Here is a 12,853-nt window from a genome sequence, read left to right as displayed (position 1 = left end):
GAAAATGCTACCATTGCTTCTACCTGCCAAATAGAAATTACTGTGAGCTTTTTGAGAGACTCATAGCTTACTTTGTCTCTGACTTCTCCAGTTGTACCCATTTTCTCATTTGTTTTGCACTTACTTGTATACTATATGCTGGGGAAAAAACAGACAAAAATCCCTGTCTTTATTTAGTTTGTAAGCATTCTTCATTTCCCGAAGGTTGGAGACCTTTGGTCTACAGGTATCACAGAAAGTTTAGAAAGTATGTAAGCCTTAAAAGGAAAAAATAGTAAGCTTTACTCTAGCAAATGAGTTTATTTGATAAAAATTTTATAATGCTTATGTCTTGTTGTTGTTATTGTAACTTATTCTTAGAATTTGATAGGCCAAAATCCATATGAAACTAATCAGGACTTTCCTTAAATAGCAAAGCACCGATGTTCATATGGTTAGTGATAGCGATGGAGATGACTTTGAAGATGCTACAGAATTTGGGGTGGATGATGGAGAAGTATTTGGCATGGCGTCATCTGCCTTGAGAAAATCTCCAATGAGTGAGTATTAATAGCTCTTTGGGTCCAGCAATAGAATTCTTTCTCCTAGTACACAAACTTATGAAGAACATTAAACTTAAACATCTCTTACTGACCTCCAGGTTTGAGGAGATAAGATAATAGAGAGTAGGCATTCTTCATTAGAACCAGAGCCTTTTGAATTTAGATTTTATTAAACTCAAAAATTCTCAGTGCATTAGGAAAATTCATTAAAAATGCAAGGTAGTGTAACTTTTGTTTTACATGTATAATTAATTATGACTGTCTCTCTTTAAACCTAGAGGCTGATTAACAAGCAGGTGTACTTTCTGTGACTGATACTTGTTTCCCCACATCTTATTAGAGATATCAGTTTTAAGAGTAATAATGTTACTTTTCTATTCAACGGTACCCATCTTTGGAAGGAAAAAAGTAAACTAAATGTACCATCTCTTTCACTTCCACTTACAAGACGCGTACTATAGAATAACAAGACATGCTACGTGCAAAATGACCACTAAAATAATAATGGCCTATTTACTTTGTGAAATTAGAGAACTCCTGTGGGCAGAAATAGATGTGATATTTACATAAAATTGGTTATTTTCCTAATTAATGAAGTCCTTAAAATAATATCAGACCCATTTAATATAATTTAATCACAAGATGTCTATTTCAAGAAAACATTGAAATCCTAAATGACAACTGGGCACATATTTTAAATGCTTAGCAGATTGTGTCCGTTGGTTTTTCAAAATTTATGAGCTTGGACTATTTTAAGATTCTTTTTGATTCTGGTTTGATGAGATCTAATATATGTTGAGTTAAACTATCCCCTCAGATATATCACAGAAGCTAAAATTTAATTTTATTTCCTCTTTATTGATTAAATATATTTCTTATATGTGGGATTAGATGTTATGTGGTTTGTTTTTTGTGTCTATTTGTTTTGTTTTTTTGTTTTTGTTTTTTCTTTTGTTTGTTTTTTAGTGCCAGAAAACGCAGAAAATGAAGGAGATGCCTTATTACAATTTACAGCAGAGTTTTCTTCAAGGTAGGGTTAGGATATTAACTATATAAAATTGATGCTGTTTTATGCTACTGTGATTTTTCTTGGGCAATTTTAATTATAGATTATTTAAAATTTCTCCTTAAAGTATTCAAAGGATATACTTGTTAATTTATGTAGTCCTAATAGTGAAACACATAAATAACTAGTAAACCATTTATGCCACTTCAGAGATAGATTCAACTGATTTCTGTATCTTTATGGACGTTCAATAAATGGATCCTAATTTAATATTTTTATTATATTCCCAAAGGACTAGGACATAGGATAATAATTTTTAGTGTATCTTAGGACAGTCAAATGGAAAATCCTTTAAAATAATATTAAATTTAAAAATACTTTAAACATTTTAAATCCAAGTGAATTTTTTCCTTTAATTTTTTCTTTTGGAATTGTTTTACATTTCTTCCTTAAGTGTCAAATATAAAATGTTTTATATGCATTTGAGAGTCTGCTGAGGTGTTCAAATATTAAGAGAATTAATGTTTAATCCCCAATTTGGTGTAAATGATATTGTTTTAGTGATATTTTCTGTTGAAATATAATATGGAAACTTTTAAAAGAAACAGTTTTTTCCCTCTATTGGAATTCTGGATTAAATGAACTAAAGTGGGAAAATAACGCTAATGTAACTAGGAAAATCATATGAAAGTGAGTAACCAGGAATTTCTTCTTATAAATGGCATGGTTTTATAGCACTTATTAAATTCATTTGCTAAGTGTACTTAAAATTCCAGTATTTTAGTATATCAGTATAGGCCAAGAAGAATTCTAAAAACCAATAAAGCTCATTGCCAAGCTTTTAAAGAAATGTTTTTATGTTTAGTATGCACTAGACGTTAGCCCCAACATTTACTTAAAAGTCATTGATTAGACTTGTGAAATTTGAAGTGAATTTGAAATGTATTCTAATTAATAGAGTCAATTTTTCCTATAGATATGGTGATTGCCATCCTGTATTTTTTATTGGCTCATTAGAAGCTGCTTTTCAAGAGGCCTTCTATGTGAAAGCCCGAGATGTAAGTACAGTTTGACCTTTTCTGATTAAAAAGTGCATCCCACAGGTTTACCACTAGGGCTGAGGCAATGCTTAAATGCTTTCTGTTTTTGTTTTTGTTTTTTTCCAAAAACATGGAACTCTTTACGAATTTGTATGTCATCATTGTGCATGGGCCATGCTAATCATCTCTGTATAAGTCCAATTTTAGTATACATGCTGCTGAAGCAAGCACCGTTTTCTGTTTTCATTTTGAGATTGGAGACTTCATTTGTTTCTGGTTCATCTGCTAACCTAGTCTTCACCAAGATACCCATTTCCCAAGGGACATTAATGTGATAGGGGTACTGCTGGCTCTTGCAGAAGGCCTTGTGAAGCGCTGAAATAGGGTGTTTTTTTTTTAATGGGAAAAAAGGTGGATGTGCTTAGAAGGGACCAGGCTACGTATTTGTATTCTTTTCAGTTATGCAAATGACTAGTTCTTGATAGATTTGTTCTTTAGTCTTTTCCCAAAATGATTATTCTATGTAGTGATATATATCTAACAACTGCAATATTTTTCCCCAAAAGTCACTTTGGGCCCCTGCCCACCCCCCAAAAAAAAGGTTTTAAACATAGAAATGGACTTTGTTATCTTGAAGTCTATAATAAGAAGCCCATAACAAGAATTTAGAAGATAAATTTTGAATCACTATTTGTATGTTGTCGTAGCAGTCAAGACATCGGTAATCTGGCTCCTGCCTATCTACGTAGCTTCAGCTCTTCCCATTCCCTGCCTCACACTTAATAAATCTGGCAATAGTGTACCATTTGTATTTCCCCATAATCTTACTCTTTCTTCATGCTTCCCCACTGCTAGAAATGCCTTTCATTCTGCTCTTTACCTGGATGACTCCTCCTCCTCCTCTGAAACTTACCTTTTCCAGCTCCTCCCCTTCTCTCACATTGGCAGCACCTACCCCTTTAGCACTTCCCAGTGAAAAACCCTCTGCTTATCTCTTATTGTTACACTTAACACAGTCTTTATAATTATCCATTCTACATATGTCTTCCCAGGAGTTTTGATTTTCTTTTGGCAGGGACTATCCTTTATGTCCCTGTACTTAGTAAAAATTCAGTAAATGTTTAATAAATCAAGGAATAAAGAAAGAGAAGAAGGAAGGAATAGTGTGTACATGGAGTAGAGGGGAAAGCTATTGGAATTAAAGAGGGCAAGGAGTTTGAGAACAGAGTGCAAGGATGCCTCTGAGATTTCTATTTTCCAGATTATGTTAAATTCTGATACAAAGAAAAATTCATTTAAAAATAAATTTTAAAAATCAAATTCCAAGATGATTAATCAAATTAGAGCTATAATTGACAGTCTAATGAATTTAGAGTAAGAAACTTCTTTACCCTAAGAATAGCAGAATAGCCCTTTTAAAAGCTGTTTTAAGCAAATATCTTTCAACTGTTAAATCTATATAAAAATGGCTATTTTTAAAGAAATGCATGTTTATGGCAATATATGTTTATGGTGTTCATAAATATAGGTTTATGGAAAATACTGGGCTGGACATGATGGCTCATGCCTGTAATCCAGCACTTTGGGAAGCCACGGCGAGTGGATCACTTGAGCTCAGGAGTTCAAGATCAGCCTGAGCAACCTGGTGAAACTCCATCTTTACAAAAAATCATACAAAAATTAGCCAGGCATGGTGACGCATGCCTCTAGTCCCAGCTACTTGGGGGGCTGAAGCAGGAGGATTGCTTGAGCCCAGGAGGTGGAGGTTGCAGTGAGCCAAGATCATGCCACTGCACTCCAGCCTGGATAATAGGTGATATTCTTTCTCGGAAGGAAAAAAGAAAATACTGAAAAGCAAAGAGAAAGTATTCTAACACAGATTAACTGTTAACTTTGTTATGCTCTTTGCATATTATTGTATGTTTAGGTGAGCATATTTTTGGATTTTTAGTATAAAATTTAGTCATGTTATAATCCTGTAATAACAGCTTTTTTTACCTTTTAATATTATATGATCATTTTCTTAATTATAACTTCTTTTATAGTATTTTAACTTTTTATTGTAAAAAATTATTTAAATTTTAATACAGAAAAAGTACTATAGTACAATAAATAGCCAAATCCCCTATACCTACATTTAATAATTAGGAAAATTTTGCCATATTTGTATCTTCCATATATAGGCATCTCAAAATCTTAATGGAGTTTTAAGGCTTAATGACTTAAAAGGATTAATGCTACAGATTGACAAAAGAGCAGCATTTGAAATTTATTTATATTTTTATACTGATTTGGATTTGTGATTTTGATGAATCAATTTTTATGATAAATTTTTCAGTTCCTCTCTGATTAAAAATGACAAATGTTGACTGGAACAGAAAATAAATTAAAAATTTATTCAAAATTCACAAAAACAAACGAGTATAAAATAAATATAAATAATTAAAACTTCAAATAATTTTTTAATAGTTTATAGCAGTTAAGCTTTTGAAGTTATTGAAACTTAAACTGCACAGAAACATTTAGGGTATCCTGTATATTTATTATTTTTTGCTAAGCCATTTCAAAATAAATTATAGATGTCATACTTTACCCCTAAAAACTTGAGCATGCATTTTCCAAAAATAATGATATTCTCCTACGTAATCACAATACCATTTTCACATATAACAAAATTAACAATAATTCCCTAATATTATCTACTATCCAGTGCATATGCAAACTTCACCAGTCATCCCCAGAATTTCTTTTTAGCTGTTTTTTTGGAACCACAATCCACTCAAGGATCACAAGTTATATTTGAGTATTAGATATCTTAAATACCTTTTAAGCAAGCACCATCTCTCCCCATTTTTTCCCCCTGGCATTTGCTTTGTGAAGAAATCAGACTGGATGACTTGTAGATGGTTCCAAATTCTGGATTTGTGTGATTGTTTCCTTGTTATATTATTTTTCTGATTTCCTGAAAAATGGGTATTAGGTCTAAAAGCTTTGTTAGATTTAGGTGAAATGCTTTGTAAAAGAATGCTTTGTAAAATAATGCTGAATATTTTATTTTAAAAGGATTTTTAATGGTTATGGAGTCTTTCATTGTATGGCCATGTTAGACATAAATATGTTTGAAAGAATATCTAATTATAGTTTTAAAATAATGTATTTTTCAACTTATTCTTTGACAATAGTGCATTTAAGATATATCTTTCTCTGCTTACCAGTAGTCGAAGTAAGCAGAAAATGTCACAGCCTTTTGTAACTTAAATCGTAGCTCCCAAAATAGGTATAGATATTTTTAAAAACCCATTTCCAAAGTTTCTGTAAGATATACTATGTATACCTCACACATTTTAGCTTTAAATGCAGATAACTTACACTTAAAAATACAGTGTATCGTAGACAAAAGAACTTTTACTAAGTGTCTTGTACAGTAAATTGGCATTTGGATTTATTCAGACTGATAATCCTCTGAGGAATATAAGCTCTTGTTTATTAACTCCTGGATATTTCTAATGAAACAATTGATTGTTTGCTTTTCTTAGTGTCTAGGTGTTTTAGCAGATGAAAAATTATTGGTTCATGTAATTAAATATTTTGCTTCATATTAGATTTGTAACCAAAATCCACTGACCTCTCTGGACTGATAAAAATGTCTTTATCTTTATTCCTTGGTCCAGGGCTTTTTTTTTTTCCTCATTTCTCTTTTCCAAGTTACAGATCAACAGTTTATGTACAGTTTATTACATTTCTATAAACTTAAGTAAAGTTTAACTCCATGAGAGATAAATTATTCAAAATTAAATCTAAACAGGTTCATTTATTGAAGTCATCAAGCAGATTGTATACATCTTCTTTTAATTGTGTAAGTATAGTAATTGTAATGTTACTTCAGAATTCTATGATGCTCTGTGGTTTATAAAACATGTTCCTCTACATATCTCATTTGAACTCCACAACCAAACAGTGAAATAGGGATATATAATCCTCATATTCCCATTTTAGAGATGAGAAAGTCCAGAAAAGCTACATGACTTGCCTACAACACACTGATAGTAAGTAGTAGGGACCAAGTAAGAGCTCACATGTTCCATGACAGGTAAATATGGTTTACATTATCCCATCACACTTGAGTTTTCATTGCTAACTGCTGTACTGCAGGATTTAATGACCAAACTTCATCTCTCCTTTTCATATTTCACACTTGAGAGTTAAAACAGATTTTGCTCAAGATTATTTTTTAAAACTTTTGAATGAATCATTTTTCAGAAAACAGTTTGTCATGTTCAAACATTTTAAGGCAAATGTGACAGATACTGTGGCACTCTTACTAAATTTTCTTCATCGTAAATATCACATGTTTAATTTAAACTGTGGGAGGCACATTAATTTTACCAGGGCAACAGATGAGCCTCAAACACCAGCATTCTTCACTTGAAGTGAGAAATTGAGTTCCAAGAGTAAATAAAAACAAGATTGAAGGTTTAAATCCTCTGCTAGGCTTTTTGAACTTATATACTCATTAAATGTTTATTGGAGTGGTGGGATTACAAAGGATTTGGGGAGCTTCATCAACTGGTATATAGTTAATCACTAAGTAAAACACTACATTTGATAAAGTGTTTCTCACGATGCCATGTTCAATCCATCTTAATGAAAACTGCTTCAAACTGATTTCATTTGAGAGCACTTGGTGGTGAGAGTACTCATAGTTCTTTTTGCCTTTTTTCTTGAGGAATTTACAGTACTGTATGAAGCAGAGCTTCCAACTTTGATAAAGTAGTTATTCTAAGTTTTCATGTTTCTTTTAAGTATATCGTGACAAAGTATTGACTTCTGATAATGTACTGATCAGTTTTATGACTTCCTTCCTTGCCCTTAACTATGAAGGACACTCATCCAGTTGAGGGCTATAAATGTTTATCACATGCTCTCTAAGGATCTGAGAAATACAGGTTTCCTGCTTTTGCTCAGTCTAATGAGGTAAATAAAACAATATAAACAGATCCATATAGTATAGTATACCATAGAAGCAAAGAGAAGAGGTACCTTCAACTACCTTAGAAGTTCAGGGGGAAGATTTCTTTTCTTTTCTCTTTTCTTTTTCTTTTCTTTTTTTCTTTTCTTTTCTTTTCTTTTCTTTCCTTTCTTTTCTTTTTTCTTTTCTTTTCCAGATGGAGTCTCACTCTGTCACCCAGTTTGGAGTGCAGTGGCGCCATCTCGGCTCACTGCAAACTCCACCTCCTGAGTTCAAGCGATTTTCCTCCCTCAGCCTCCTGAGTAGCTGGGACTACAGGTGTGTGCCACCACACCCTGCTAATTTTTGTGCTTTTAGTAGAGATGGGGTTTCACCATGTTGGCCAGGCTGGTCTTGGAACTCCTGACCTCAGGTGATCCACCCACCTCAGCCTCCCAGAGTGCTGGGATTACAGGCATGAGCTACTGCGCCCGGCCTAGGGGGAAGATTTCTAGAGATTTCTGACCTGAATCTTAAATGATGAGAAAAACTTAGGCAAGTAACAGAATTCTAAACAGAAGGAAGAACAAAAGTAAAGGCAATGGAAGATTAAAGTGAGGAAACGACAACCAGTTTGGTATTACTGGAGCAAAAAAATGCAGGACAGAGTTGCATTGCTAGGCATGATGCTGATACAATCAGTGGGGGCCAAGGCATGAAGGGGCCTGTGATGCCCTGGCATTAGCTGACATTTAAAATCTGTTTTTAGGCTGGGCATGGTGACTTACACCTGTAATCCCAACACTTTGAGGGGCCAAGGTGAGAGGATCGTTTAATCCCAGGAGTTCTAGAACAGACTGGGCAACATGGTGAGATCACCATCTCTACAAAAAAAAAAAAAAAGAAAAACGAACAAACAAAAACAATTAACCAGGTGCGGTGGCATGTGCCTGTAGTCCCAGTTACTCAAGAGGCTGAATCAGGAGCATCACTTGAGCCCAGAAGTTCCAGCCTGTAGTGAGTCATGTTCGTGCCACTGCACTCTAGCCTGGGCAACAGAACAAGACCCTATCTTGGTACAGGGGCTGGGGGGAGGGGGGTGGTGCAGAGATGATTCTTTTTTTTCCTTGGAGCCTCCCCACCTCTCATGCCTACTGTCCCTGAATTCTCTTCTTCTACACCACCAAAAGTACCCTAGAGAATCATTAGACATTTATAGTAACTAAAAATCAACAGTAATAAAAATGTCAATGGCAGGGCTTATCTCCCATGTGAAGGATTGTTCCTTTCCCAAGCATCCCTTTGGGAGTCTGAGCTTTGATATTAGTAATTTCATTACAGCTCCAAAGATCTGACTTCACACCAGTGCTTTTTCCAAATATTATACATAAATTAAGGGAATCAGTACTCAATTGCTGATTTCCCACTTAGTAGCTCTGTGGCCCTAAATGAGTAATGAGCCTGTGTCTAATATGGAAGAAACATGATGGTGATGATAGTATTTACTTTATACAGATTGTTTTGAGACTTAAGCGGGATGCTACCCATAAGTGCACCCAGCACTGTGGATAAGATAGATAGTGCCATTAAGCAGTTTTGGACAAATTTGAGAAATGTTTGTAAAATAAGAAAACTGATTTTCTCATTCAATTATGAACTAGTTCTAGGAACAGTTTCAGAAAGGAATTTTGAGAACCCCATGAGCATTTCTACCACTAAAATTAGTAGTTCACGTTTAACAGTGCTCTTAGTTATCAAATTTTATTATATTTTTTTTTTTAAATCAGCCCATTTTAAAGTCATGCTGTTTCTATTGCTTCATGTTGAAAGAAATCTAAATGCCATCATTGATCATTGTCTTTTAAGAAAAATAAGTTCTATACAAATTTGAGGCCACAGCTGTAGTTGGTAAGTTTCTAGCTCACCACACAATATCCAGAAAACCAGGCAAACAAACTTCTTTGTGCTCTGGAAAACATGCCCAGTCTGCTTATCTTGTCTGTGTTGTTTTTTCCATTTAAATTCCTCAAAGTCAGAACAATGTCTTTTATAGTAATTTTGTATGACAGCTGGGACAGCATCCTGCACATGTGTGAAATAAGACTTAGAAAGCTAATATATATTTTTAGAAAAATATATTTGAATTATACAAATACTGTATTTGCTGTAAGAGAATGAAAATACAGATGCATTTTAAGTAGAAAATGACACCACATAATTCCAAACCTGAAAATAACCACTATTTGTTAAATGCTTTTACTGTCTAAATGTGATTTTTAAAAAAATCTATAAACATGTATATCAGTCAAAAAGCTGATATAGTTTATATAAATACAACCATACCAAACCTGCTGTTCTGTAATTGGATGTTTCTACTAAATAGTGTATCTGTTAGTACCATTTAGAATTTGCCTTTAATTCCCCAATTATCAGATCTGCCTAATTAAAATTGCAATAATCTTTAGTGCCCATATTAAAATTATTTCTTAAATTAGTTCAAAACTTACTAGTTTAGAAATACACTGCCATTTGGCCGGGCGCAGTGGCTCACGCCTGTAATCCCAGCACTTTGGGAGGCCGAGGCGGGTGGATCACCAGGTCAAGAGATCAAGATCATCCTGGCTAACATGGTGAAAACCCGTCTCTATTGAAAATATAAAAAATTAGCCGGGCGTGGTGGCGAGTGCCTATAGTCCCAGCTACTCGGGAGGCTGAGACAGGAGAATGGCGTGAACCCGGGAGGCGGAGCTTGCAGTGAGCCGAGATCATGCCACTGCACTCCAGCCTGGGTGACAGAGCGAGACCCATCTCAAAAAAAAAAAAGAAAAAGAAAAAAGAGTTAATACAACTCTATATGCTTAAACACAGCTTGTTTTTATAATATGTAATATTCTACTTAGAAATCTGTTTGTTAGACAATATTTGATGGTATTAAAAAGCTACTGAACATGTATACCCATAAATCATTGTAATTCTTATGATTTTCAGTAAGAATGCATTATTAATATATTTTTAATGAAAAATTATTAATTTATCTTCAAGTCTTTACTGCTACAGTCTGTCACCTTTTGGAATGTGGAAGTAGATATAAGTAGGCTATGGGTTCTTGTTCTCTTCCTCAGTGTCCTAAAAGTGGGGGAGAGGAGTACACTTGACATTCGCACTCCTGTTGTCATGCTTGTTTAACAGGCCTATTGCTGACTAGGAGTAGTGTTATCCGTCCCCACAGAGAATAGTAAAGGGTTAGAAAAATCCTTCCTGCACTTTTAAGAGACTACTATACCAAAGTCCTTAGTACTGTGTCTAAATTTTACCTGGAAAACCAATGAGAGTTGGCCTGACACTGTGTACTTCCTTGCCTACCCCATCCCTCTTCCAGCCTCCCCAAAGAGTATGCCTGCTTCTCTATAATTTGCTGTAAGGGCCAATCATTTCAGCTTCTCGTGTCCTTATTCATAAAAACTTTAGCCACATGGTGGCCTTCCTCAAATATATTATATTACCTGAGTATTACAGTCTAAGCAATGAAAACTGATAAAGATCTATACCCAATGAACATCTGCCAGCTTATTTTGAGAGTTTGATTTTACTTTAGGCTTTTCCTTTTTTAGACAGTCTCGCCCCGTCGCCCAGGATGGAGTGTAATGGCACAATTTCAGCTCACTGCAACCTCTGCCTCCCAGTTTCAAGCAATTCTACCTCAGCCTCCCAAGTAGCTGGGATTACAGGCGCACCCCACCACACCCAGCTAATTTTTTGTATTTTTAGTAGAGATGGGGTTTCGCCACGTTGGCCAGGCTGGTCTTGAACTCCTGACCTAAGGTGATCCAGCTGCCTCGGCCTCCCAAAGTGCTGAGATTACAGGCGTGAGCCACTGCACCTAGGGAAGGCTTTGTTTTTTTGTTTTGTTTTGTTTTTTGTTTTTTTTTTAACCCTCTGACTTCCATGTGACAGTGCTCCCTATACAAGATTCAGATATCTGTGTCATCAAGATTTCGGAATGCTATCCCAACATCTGCTTCAAAAAGTGAGGGGACAAAGACACCATCCTGGCATCTCCTCATCTTCAGTAGCTGACTGTTTCTTTTTGGAACCTCTCCAATTTGGTTGATGCCTGTTGGTCTCTGAAATCATATTCAGGAGCTAAACAGGGCTAAGTTTTGTGATTCTTTTCACAATACAACCTGCAGTCTGGTGTTCTACTCTTTAAAGATAACTAGCTTGGAGTTCTTTGAACAGATGGGGCCATTGACATTGCTGGGCCTTTCCCAAACTTTTCCTTTGTTTTTTATCCTTTTTACTCTTCTTTTTCTCACTGTCACGTATATTTAAAATTCTGCTTCAGGCCAGGCACAGTGGCTCACGCCTGTAATCTCAGCACTTTGGGAGGCCAAAGCGGGCAGATCACCTGAGGTCAGGGGTTCAAGACCAGCCTCGCCAACATGGTGAAACCCCATCTCTACTAAAAACACAAAAGTAGCCGGGCATGGTGGCAGGTGCCTGCAATCTCAGCTACTCAGGAGGCTGAGGCAGGAGAATAGCTTGAACTGGGGAGGCAGAGTTTGCAGTGAGCTGAGATGGCACCATCAGCCTGGGCAACAGAGCAAGACTCTGTCTCAAAAAAAAAAAAAAAAAGAGAAAAATTCAGCTTCAGTCACAGAGAAGTCACTCTCTCCTGCTTTTACTGTGGTTTGTTTGTTTCTACTTATAGCATTGATGTCCTACTTTTAAAATTCAGCTCAAGTATCACCTTCGCAGGCCAGGTGTGTAATCCCAGCACTTTGGGAGGCCAGGTCAGGAGGATCACTTGAGCCCAGGAGTTTGAGACCAGCTTGGGCAACATAGTGAGACCCCATCTCCATTAAAAACAATTTTTTTAAAGTATCATCTTCATAAAAAAGCAGCCAATCTGATGTTCATGCCTAGACCCCAGGACTTCCTCTATTACTACTCATTACTACTAATTTGCCAGCCTTACTTCCTCACTACTCCCATCTAGAAAAGAGTTTTAACAGACTTCTAACCTTCAGAAGTGTATGCCACCCAAGCACAAAAAAATGTAGTGACTTTCCCAAGGTCACATAGCTGGGCAATGGCAAAGCAGGAATTTGAACCCAGATAGTGTGGCTTCCTACTCTCCTGCTTCTGTTCTCACATTGCACTTATCTTGAGTCGTGATTGTATGCTGTGCGGTACCTGTGAACATCCATATACAAGAATAGCATTGTAGAAGTTGGCAAGTACTGGAATGATCCAAATTAGATGCTGGATTTAAAACAATAAATAAAACGGCTACAAAGGACATGTGGGAGTACTT

General features: G+C 35.6%; 1 protein-coding gene and 1 non-coding gene across 2 annotated transcripts in view; one reads left to right on the top strand and one right to left on the bottom strand.

Annotated features, from left to right (window-relative positions):
• Positions 1 to 12,853, top strand: part of FAF1 (Fas associated factor 1) — a 511,769-nt gene that overhangs the window by 364,469 nt on the left and 134,447 nt on the right. The window contains exons 10-12 of the mRNA XM_030823889.1: positions 413 to 539; positions 1,509 to 1,572; positions 2,525 to 2,606. Coding sequence (XP_030679749.1) covers positions 413 to 539; positions 1,509 to 1,572; positions 2,525 to 2,606 — 273 coding nt within the window. The remainder of the gene's footprint in view (positions 1 to 412; positions 540 to 1,508; positions 1,573 to 2,524; positions 2,607 to 12,853) is intronic.
• LOC115837709 lies at positions 2,713 to 2,819 on the bottom strand. Its single transcript, XR_004032769.1, has one exon. It is a non-coding gene; the product is annotated as a U6 spliceosomal RNA (small nuclear RNA).

Source organism: Nomascus leucogenys, chromosome 12 (assembly GCF_006542625.1).
Source record: "Nomascus leucogenys isolate Asia chromosome 12, Asia_NLE_v1, whole genome shotgun sequence".
Lineage (NCBI taxonomy): Eukaryota > Metazoa > Chordata > Mammalia > Primates > Hylobatidae > Nomascus > Nomascus leucogenys.
Note: the sequence above shows the minus strand (reverse complement) of the source record. Positions and strands in the feature narration are given on the sequence as shown.